Raw genomic sequence first — 11,196 nt, 5'->3', positions numbered from 1 at the left:
TCTTTCACATTCTCTTCCATCTCTCCCATAAATTCAATGGTTGTTTCCTTGCTTCTCCAACAATCCTAATCAATTAGTGAAACCAGCAAAAACGGGGGAAGTTGAAAATCAACCTCAACTGTATTCTCTGAAAGCAACAACGAAAATAAATATCCCATCTGTTTGTAACAACAAGGGTTGGATCTCAATTCCTCAAATAGCTCCATCTTCCAAGAACATGAAAGCTTATGAGTGTTGGTGACGGAAGCAGATGTAGAAGAGGACGGTCAAGAGAGAGAGAAAGCGGCGGTAAAAGAATGAGAAAGGGAAGAAGATGGGAAAAGAGGATTTGAGAATGAAAAGATCCATAGAGATTTTCGGACGGAGAGCAGTTGCACTTAAATTATAAGAAAGTAAAATAAAATGTTGTTAGGGCTGGTCATCATTGGGTGTCTTAAAAAGAGTCTGACCCTAGCATTTTTCATTAAAAAAATAAAAAATGAATGTGTTAAGTCTAGAAATTGTTTTTCTTTTTTTACTATCATTGGACCACCTCATCCACAACCATTCAGTGAAGCCCGGATACGAGATACGATACGGATATGATACTGCATCGATACGTCGATACGGAAAAATTTCAAAAATCAAATACGATACGGCTGAGATACGTTAATAAAAAAAATTATATAATTAAATGTACAATATAATTATAACCATTTTTTGAATATGCAAGGATATTAACAAACACAAGAAACCAGGCTCGTAGCACATTAACATAAATATAAATAATATTGACGATTAAGAGAGTGGTCATTAATCAATTACATACGCAATATATACAAAAAAGAGCATCATCACTGTTATACATCAATGCTACACTATCAAGCGGTTCATGCGCATCTCCACTAATGTCCCACATTCTTGATTGTCCTTTCTTATATCCATCTTCTTTCCTTGACAATAGTCGAAGATTAGTATGCACATAAACCAAATCTTCTACCCTTTTTGGATCTATTTTGTTTCTTTTCAAAGAATAGATAAAAGAGAAAGTACTCAAATTTCTCTCACAACAGGAGGAAGAACAAGGTTGCACAAGAATCTTTAAAGCAAGCTTTTGGATAGTTCGACGATGGCCAAAGTGGACGGCGACCACTTTGGAAGAAAAAGTTGAAACCCTAATTTCTTAGAAAGGGAAAGATGCAATTGGTTGTGTGGTGTGGTGTGGGTCGTACTAGCACCAAAGAAAGATAAAAGAAATGTATATATATTATAGTAATATAATGTTTTTATTCTTATTTTTTAAAAATAAAAATAATATAAAAAAACACAAGTATCCGTGCGTATCGGGATGTATCGGATAATTATTTTTAAAAAAAATAAAATTTAATATTTGGATACTCTCCGGATACGTATCGGGAAGTATCGGTGCAGGATACGCAGGGGATACGGTACGTCATCCATTTTGAAGTATCGGGGCTTCACAGCAACCATTTTATGATTGAAATATGGTATGATAAATTCCTAATTGAGTAATGATATTTATATAAGGTTAAAATATGGTTTTGGTCCTTGCAAATATGTCTCGTTTTGATTTTAGTCCCTGTAAAAAAAATTTGTTGTTTTTGGTCCCTGCAAAATATTTTGTTTTTGATAGTCCCTGCCACGGACTATTTTCAAAAACAACATATTTTGCAGGGACTATTTCTCTAATAAATGGGTTCAGTCATCATGTGCCACGTGTGCAAATCATCACAAAAGTGGAGCCAGGGACCAAAACCAAAATGAGATATATTTGGAGGGACCAAAAACAACAAATTTTTTTTACAGGGACTAAAACCAAAACGAGACATATTTGGATGGACCAAAACCATATTTTAGCCTTTATATAATTAATAGATGAAAATTTTTGTAACAATCGAAAATAATATAGAGAAAGAAAAAAGAATAAAGAGAGGAATTAAGAATATAAATGGTTTTACAGATATGGTGTCTCACACATGATAGTGATAAAAAGTTAGGTGGCGGATACCTGCTATTTCCGGTAATCAAAGTGGCTTACACAGTACACACACTGACTGAGTGGTGCTGTGTTACGTACGTTATCTATCCAAACAAACAAACATAACATACTATGATATTTTATTGATGACAACAACTATATATAACTGACAAGTCTGTAAACAACCTTTCAACATAATAATTCTCATTTCTCAACTCCAAAATATGTAAGTCACGACACAATTCTATCAATCTAACTCGATCATAACATTAAACTATATATTATTGAATATCATATCATACTACTATATATATATATATATCTTACATTCATTCATGTGGTTGGTTGATGTTTTATGAAAATGTACATACATACAGGGAAGAAGGAGGAGGAAGTGAGTTGAAGGCAATGGATGCTGAGCAACTGAGAGAACAAGGTCATATGATGGTTGATTTCATTGCTGATTACTACAAAACCATTGAAAATTTTCCAGTTCTTAGCCAAGTTCAGGTTCTCTTTCTATCCATTTTCATCTAATATTTGTTATTGTTTCAATTTCTTTCAACATTTTTACCCCATTGCAGCCAGGTTATCTTGGAAAGCTTCTTCCAGATTCTGCTCCTACTCATCCTGAATCATTGCAACATGTTTTAAATGGTTTAATTACTTACTTTTCTCAATTAATTGACCTTTGCTTGTTTGTTTTTATTTACTCATTATTTGTCATACTTTGTTTTTGGTCATTATGTCTGCCATAAAATCACCTTCCCTACCTCTCAAAATGAATGTTTACATTTGAGTTGTGCGCGGTTTTTAAGAAATTAATTAGTTGTGTTTGTTTTAATAGTAAAATTAGTATTAATCACTTAAACACTCTTATTAAGCGTAATTTGTGGACTAGTTAAATCGAGTGAAATTCAATAAATAAAGTTATATTTGTGGGAAAAAAATAACAAATATTGTATTGATATTCTAAAGTGATAATTATTTTAAGACTGAGAAAATGTGCAAATGTGACAATTATGGGACGGAAGGGATATTAAGAAGTCGAGTGCTAAGAGTACTCGCTTTTTAACACTCTTCTCTTATTGGTTGGAACCCTTCTGAGTGGGACCCATTTCCAAAGTAGGGGTGCTACATGATTTTCAACTAATAAGAGAATGAGTTCTAGAGGGAGTGTTGAAAAAAGGGTGTTGTTATTACTTCTATAAAATATCATTGTCAAATATGTAGTTGATGGGGCCTTAATCGCAGTCATGCAAATATAAAAAACCTTGGTGTGTATTTGGATGGGCTTATGAACATCTTATTTCAGTTTATCTATGGAAGCATTTGACAGAGATTGAGAGTGCTTGGGGAACACAATTTATGACATGTTAATAAGCTGTTAGTTTCCGGCTAATTTTGATATGCGTTTTTGTTTTTGAATAGCTTATGAAAACAACTTAAAGCTTATATGCAAACAATTTGACCATATCATATGGTAGGTGTTTAATTAAGTTGTTCATCCAAATGAGCACTAACATGAGATGATTAATCCCTCTTTCTCAAGCACGGATGTTTTCTTTTGGGGAATGACTGATATTTTTTTTTCTTCTTCTTTTTCCTCGCTTTCTTGTCGTAGATGTACAGGAAAAGATACTACCTGGGGTGACACATTGGCAAAGCCCTAACTATTTTGCATATTTTCCATCCAATAGTAGCATTGCTGGTTTTTTAGGAGAGATGCTTAGTGCTGGTCTCAGCATTGTGGGTTTCAGCTGGATATCTTCTCCTGCTGCAACTGAACTCGAAACGATTGTCCTCGACTGGCTTGCCAAAGCACTCCTTCTGCCTCATGATTTCTTTTCTACAGGTAAGGTCTTGGATGATTATTTCTGACTTTTGATGACGTTGCAAAATCTTGCTCAGGGTTTCATTACACCATGAATAAAATTGGATTATTAAAATTGAAGTTTGAACCCAAAAGGCATATGAAATATTTTTTAGGCAGAAGATCATATACTATGATGATATGTAATTTAAACTTGTGATTCATGGATGTGATTATATTGCAGGGCAAGGGGGTGGAGTTATACAGGGAACAGCAAGTGAAGCTGTGCTAGTAGTGTTGGTGGCTGCCCGTGACAAGATCCTGCGGACAGTTGGAAGGAGTGCCCTTCCTAAGCTTGTGACATATGCATCTGACCAAACACACTCTTCTTTACAAAAAGCTTGCCAGGTATGGTTAGTGACATTTCAAATTGAAATGCCTTTTGATCCGTTGTTATTTTATAAACCAATCCATATAGATGACTCGTGTGGTAAAAAAAAGCTGTCTTATATTCATGGGGCGACTCTTAGATTTGAACCTTGCATTTTTTAAAAGAAGTCCTTATTTGTGTTGTTTGGTTGCATTATTATAAGAGAGTTCATTTTATCGATTAATCATAATGGTCTTTTGCTTTCACAGATAGCAGGACTTAATCCAGAGCTCTGCAGGTTGCTTAAAACCGATTCTTCCACAAATTTTGCGCTTTCCCCTGATGTACTTTCTGAAGCAATTTCAAATGACATTGCCAGTGGTCTTACACCCTTTTTCTTATGTGCTACCGTAAGAATTGAAGTCCTCTTATGCGAGTTTGTAATAAATTACTTTTCCGTGCATTACACGCTTAATTGTCCAGCTTTGTTATGTGTGTGTTTTCCTTATATCCAATATTTTTCTTCTTTTAATATATGTATCTTACTAGTATGATGGGTTTGCAAATTAGAAAGTCCTCAGCTCATGCAATCATTGGGGCAAGGGGATAATACAACTTTCTATGTGTTGTTGTAAGAAAATTGTTTCTTCTTTGTTAGATGCTGGGACACAGATGTCCTTTCCTTAACGACATAGTCTCATGAAATTACACTCTTTTAGATCTTAAATTGTGCAGGCAAGGAGATTCTATGTCGAAATATTTAGCAGTTGACTTTTATATGGATGTTAAATTTGAAGATTGTACTAAATAGGGATAAACATGGGGAATTTTACCAACTGAAACTCTATCATCGGTACTAATGTTTGTTCTGTATTTCTTGTTGGAGATGTTTCTGAATATTCAAATCAAGTTGAGATGGTTATTAAGTTTTCGCGTTGACTGCGTTCGCCGTTCACTACATTTTATGTGTGCAGGTTGGTACTACTTCATCAACAGCTGTTGATCCTCTACCTGCATTGGCAAAAGTCACTAAGGTAATGTCTTTGATTTAATCGATTAGCAAACTTGCTAGTATAACAACTAATGCATTGTAGTGTGGATACTAACTAACGTCAAAGTCCAAATAGTTAAAAGAATTATGTGAGTCCTAAGTAACGAGGCAGACAACTAGATAGATGAAAAATAGAAATGATTATGCTGTAAGTTAGAAACTCAAGAAGATAACAATACCTGTGGAAAATAAAAAATACAAATTTTAGACATGGATTTGTTAACGGTCAGACTAAGCCATTTCTTGGACATCCTTATAACAGTTAAGCTTTTGCAAGATTGCCTATGAAATTACCAACATAAAATTGATAAGTCTTTTGAGTGCATCTTGGAGAGTGCTTCAATCTGATAATACTTGGTTATGGGTGTCTTATTGGTAGCCCAACAATATTTGGCTTCATGTGGATGCTGCTTATGCTGGAAGCGCTTGTATATGTCCAGAGTACCGCCACTTCATTGATGGGGTTGAAGAAGCAGATTCATTTAACATGAATGCACATAAATGGTTCCTTACTAACTTCGACTGTTCAGTGCTTTGGGTTAAGGTATCCATAATTTCTTTCTAAATGTCACTTCTGAAACTTTATCTGTAACGTTTCACTTTACTTTATAAACAAAAATATAAGTAAAGTTGATATGTGTTGATACAGGACAGAAGTGCTCTGATTCAGTCGCTGTCTACAAATCCAGAATTTCTGAAAAATAAGGTAGGTTTCTATTGCATGCTTGTAGCTTGTATTAAAATTTTGTGACAGAAGTGCCATTGTTAATGTGAAGTCTTTTTTCATTGGTATGTTTTACGGGAAATCGTGATTCTTAGGAATGTTTATAAGAAATTAAGATTCCTAGGAAACTTAAATTATCCCCCTGACAAACATATTCTCTTCCTCCGTTTTTTCATGGATTCAGTCTTATACTGAGTAACAGGGTCATTTGGCTTAAGTTTCTTAAACAGGAAGCATATCTTTCAAAATGTTGCAGCTTAAGTCCTTGTCTAATTATGTGCTCATGGTATTGAATGTCCAGGCCTCTCAAGAAAACACGGTCATAGATTATAAAGACTGGCAAATTCCTCTTGGGCGTCGGTTTAGGTGCGTCTTTGAAATTTTTCCTTTAGAAAACCATGTCTTTGCTCTCTATTAACATATATACATGTGTGTATGTGGTGTTCAGCATCTGCTCATACATAAATTAGCATTATTCATGCATTGGGACTCCTAATCAGTTTTGATGTGATCATGATTTGTAATGTTTCTTCGATTTTTATGGATTTATATATATGTAGTTGGTTTTTCAGTTATGACTTTTATTAAATCCTTGGTACCTCTATCACTTTTTAATGAAAAAAAATACACATTAAAGATCCATAATTACCATCAGACATGTAACATAACCTTGCCTGTTAACCTACACTGGGCTCCAGATCATTAAAACTGTGGATGGTGATGCGACTCTATGGATTGGAAGGCCTGCGAACTCACATAAGAAGCCACATTGCACTGGCAGTTTATTTTGAGGAGCTTGTTGTTCAAGACACTAGATTCAAGGTATTCTTTCTTCTACGACAAATTGCATAATGCATCATATGTAAAACTGTAACCTGGCATTAGAGTTTCGCTCTAAATAATTTGTTTATTGTCAAAACATGCATTTCTTATCTTAATTACTTGCTGTATTTAATTATCTGCATAACCATGAAAAAAATGCATCAAATTTATATACTCAGGTTGTTGCGCCTCGAACATTCTCTTTAGTTTGTTTTCGTCTTTTGCCTCCCCAAAACTCTGAAGATAATGGCAATAAACTGAACCATGATCTACTTGATGCAGTAAATTCAACGGGAGATGTTTTCATTACACACACGGTATGCATAAATTAACTTCAAGGTTTTGTTCTGTTCATTACCTACTATGTAATATGTTCTTTCCCGTTGATGATAAACAACATGTGCAGGTTCTATCAGGTGAATACATTCTACGTCTCGCAGTAGGAGCACCGTTGACAGAAGTGAGGCATGTCCATGCAGCGTGGCAGATTTTGCAAGAAAAAGCCACTGCTCTATTAGAGAGTTTATAGGATGAATCTGCTCTCTCACAACATCCAACATTGCTCTGAGTCATCCTCAGTTTGACGTGTCTGCCTTGATTTGTGATTTTTTTTCCTCCATTACACGACTCGTTCGTTTTGGTAACGCAATCATGTGTTGTAAGCTTAAAACATTGTCTGAAGCAGCAGCGTTCTTTACGTATTCGTGGAACGTGCATAGCGCATAAACCACACAATTTGTTACCAATTAATCGATTATATAGGCAACTTTATTGATTAGAAGTTTTTTGTAGTAACATTAATCGATTATGAATCTCACAATAATCGAATACGAGCTTCATGTGGGTTGACATTGATTTCAGCATTGCCAATAATCAATTAAGTGATTGAGTATAATTGATTAAGTTAGTATCTACTCGTTATTTGATTTTAAATCATCAATTAAGTTGAAAATTGATAGGTATCCTGTGCTAGGTCCTTAAACAACTGTTTGAATGAAATAAAATGATCTTAATGGGGGTCTATAGGATAATATATCATTAGTTATAGTCATGAAATGAAAGTTTTATTTATTCAGTGTTTTTATAATCAATAATCTGCATATTCAAATTATATCATACATCATTTAATTTCTATTTTTCGGAAAAGCACCTCAAATTGAAATTAGACTCGGTAAGAAGAAAGGATGTAGGTTCTTCAATACATGCCTATATAGTTTCCCCACAGCAAACTTGGCCTAGACCATATATTTTCACTGCATTAACAGTCTATAATTATTAAAAGAGAAATGTATATTTATGGTGAAGAATGTGGGGTGTGGGAATTCCAAGAAAAAATAAGAAGCACTAAACAGTGTTTGGGATATTATAAAATTGTGGGGGTAAGTTAAGTAGAAACGAAGGCCCTATCATGTCATGGACGAAATTGCAAGGCCGGACGTCGTGACCCGAGTTCGAACCCGGGACCTTACAGTTATGTGTGAGTTTAATTTCGGTGGATTACCACTTCATCTGAGACAAAAAAAAAATGTTTTTTTCTCTTTCTTAATCCTCCGGTTCTTGAAGGAATAGTCCTTGTAATTTGTAGTTTAATCGAGATAAATATTCCATGAACAAGGACTATTTCGGTTTAAGGCTCAGAATAGTAATAAAATATTTTTACAAGATAACTGTTTTTAAATTCTATAATAACATTTTGTTAATTTTTTATTTGAGAGATATCGTTGAACGTTAAATGTGAATATCTTTTTTAATTAGGTTGAATTTGAAGCTAAGTTTGACGTATTATTGAAGTTTAGCTCCTTCTGCTGAACTCAATCTTGTTTGGTGAAAAGTTGTTTCAAGGAAAATGCTCTTTTTTTCCCTTCTTGTGGTGATAGAAAATGCTCTTCTTTTACTATGTTGTTTAATATTAGATTTATGTTTACTATATACATCAAACTTAAGGTAAGATTGTATATTATGTTATTTATTTCTTAATGTAAATATCAAACACTGCCACTTATATCTCCACCTTTGATCAACAAATATCTAAAAGCAGAAATGTGGTAACACACAATGAATACCTCCAAAATAATTATTATGACGAGTTGATGTATTTATCTCATTGTTATTGGACTTTTACCTTAATGTACTAATCTATCTTAGTGTGTGTTTGATTTCTCGTTTACAACACACAAACGCACGCATGCTTGCATGTTTTTCAATGTAATTTTAATGTAAGTTCCAAATACTAACTTTTCATAAACATGGTTTATTGCCGCAAATGCGCGTTTACAAACACAGTACTACCAAACAAAGGCTTAATTCATGTTGCATGCTTCCAATAAAATATGACTAGTTTTGAAACCAAATGCTTGGGAAAGAACATTTTGTCCAGTGAGTTCGATTAGATTTTATTCTCATCCATTTCTACGTCATATATAGACCAAAACCGTATAGTATACTGCCACTGCATAAATTCTATTACACTTCTTCTTTCCTCGTGTTCATAATAGGTAGTGTGTGTTTGAAAAGAGATGAACTCATGGAATATAATAGAATAATAATAATTTTGAAAATAATATTATTATATTCATGGGTCTATCTCTTTTTAAAAGACATTTTACATTAAATTAAAGAATCCTAACTCTTTATTTTGCTCTTGAAAAAGATGAAACCTACCTATTTTTGAATGAATAATGTTATATTAAACGAATGAATACTTCAGCTTCTAAAAACATGAGAGGAGAAGAATGACTCAATTTCAAAGCAATTTTGTTCACACTTTCACACATGATGTAACTAAATAATTCTTGTTGTTAATATTTTAAAAATGTAATTTTTTATCAAAGTCAAGATGGACCAGGACCACCAATGTTTGGCTGAAGTCAATACTATGATTGCATCTCACATAAAATGGCAATGCGTTGAAATGTGACGATGAGAAAAGCTGACGTCTAAGCAAATATGCACTACTTATGATGTTTTTTGACATCACTGGACGTTATTCCCACCGAGTGCATGCACTAAGAATAAGATTTTTCACATCACTAGACATATATTCTCACTTAGTGCTTAAGCATAGATGCCTTCTGGTGATTTTTCTTTTTACAAATTAAAAAGTCTTATGTTGACTGGATTATTAAATAAGACAAATTTCATTTATCAAAACAAGATATTATTATTGTTTGGGTCATGTTAACTTGTGTCTTAAGGGTATAAGAGCATGTTTGGCCCTCCTTATTTTCTACTTCTAAAGAGAAGTAGGGCCAAACACAATTTTAAAAAAGCTCTTATTAAAAGAAGTCTCTTAATTGTATAGAAAAAAATCATGTAAAAGTGATTTTTCAAATAAGTTGTAGAAACGAACTTTACAACAACTTACATGGAGGTCAGGCAACACTGATTCACCAATCGATTTCCACATGAGACACTTTTTCTTTTACTTTATTATTTCTTGTGTAAATCACCCACACCAGATTCCTTTTATTTATTTTATTTTGTTGAAGTTCTTTTTTTTTTTTTTGTTTACATATTTACAATATTATTTTTTACGTTCTTTTGTTTTTAACATTTTGGTTACGTTCTTTTTTTTTTTGTTTACTCACATATTTACAATATTTTTTTTATGTATATATATAGAGATAAAATATCAATGATAGGTAGTTTGACAGTGTTCTCAAAAAAAAAAAAAGATAGTTTGACAGTATATTTTTATGATAAATATAATATATAGAGATAATATAATATGATAAATAATATTTTTATAAAAATAAAAAGTCCTAAGAGTAGAAAAACAAATGAGTCACTATTGATCAAATGAATTGGTTTTTTTTTGTTGAAAGGAAATGAATTGGTTAAAATACTTTTTTTTTTAACAAATGGTTAAAATACTTTTAAGATTATAATTTTGTGTATTTAGATTTATTTATGAATGTTGTTGTTATTTAGTATTACTTTAATTATATGTACTCAATTAAAACATTAGTTTGATATTAAGAAAACAAATTTTATTTTATTTATGATAATTTATAGTAAAATCTCAGCTCTTTTTGAAATATTTACCAAACAGTTTTTAACTTAAAAGTATTAATAAAATTGAAAAAAACAACAAAAAGCAAACAACTTTAACTTTCACTTTTAAGTTCTAATTTTTAACTTTATTCTTAAAGTAACTTTTAGACCTCGAAAAAGTAGGACCAAACGCACCTTTAAATATTTAAAAAGAGAAATAAAACATAAGTTTTGTATTAAAAATATAAATTTTCAACTTTTCAAGACATTGAATGCACAATTTCTAAAAATAAGTTTTTACATCTGGCTTCTAAACTATTTCCCATATGTTTCTTAAGTCATATATGTTAACTTATTAGAGTTTGACAATTGTACCATGCTCTAGAGTTAACAAGAGTTGTAACGACGGAAGAAAAATATTATATTATTCTTATTGATTCTTCAA

At 32.5% G+C, this 11,196-nt stretch overlaps 1 protein-coding gene across 2 annotated transcripts; it reads left to right on the top strand.

Moving 5' to 3' along the window:
* Positions 1 to 2,063: 2,063 nt before the first annotated feature.
* On the top strand, positions 2,064 to 7,613 carry LOC11419480 (phenylacetaldehyde synthase). 2 transcript variants are annotated; one of them, XM_024770186.2, is made up of 13 exons: positions 2,064 to 2,204; positions 2,356 to 2,488; positions 2,563 to 2,635; positions 3,603 to 3,833; positions 4,036 to 4,199; positions 4,431 to 4,571; positions 5,136 to 5,195; positions 5,592 to 5,756; positions 5,862 to 5,918; positions 6,238 to 6,302; positions 6,635 to 6,758; positions 6,938 to 7,075; positions 7,165 to 7,613. In XM_024770186.2, coding segments are annotated over exons 1-13 (1,476 nt in total). In that variant the 5' UTR covers positions 2,064 to 2,202; the 3' UTR covers positions 7,288 to 7,613. The 2 variants fall into 2 exon arrangements, with proteins under 2 accessions (XP_024625954.1, XP_024625955.1); XM_024770187.2 differs by having other exon boundaries at positions 7,041 to 7,075; positions 7,165 to 7,272.
* Positions 7,614 to 11,196: the final 3,583 nt, after the last annotated feature.

The sequence above is a fragment of the Medicago truncatula genome, chromosome 7 (genome assembly GCF_003473485.1).
Source record: "Medicago truncatula cultivar Jemalong A17 chromosome 7, MtrunA17r5.0-ANR, whole genome shotgun sequence".
Taxonomy (NCBI): domain Eukaryota; kingdom Viridiplantae; phylum Streptophyta; class Magnoliopsida; order Fabales; family Fabaceae; genus Medicago; species Medicago truncatula.
This window is presented reverse-complemented; position numbering and strand designations above follow the sequence as displayed.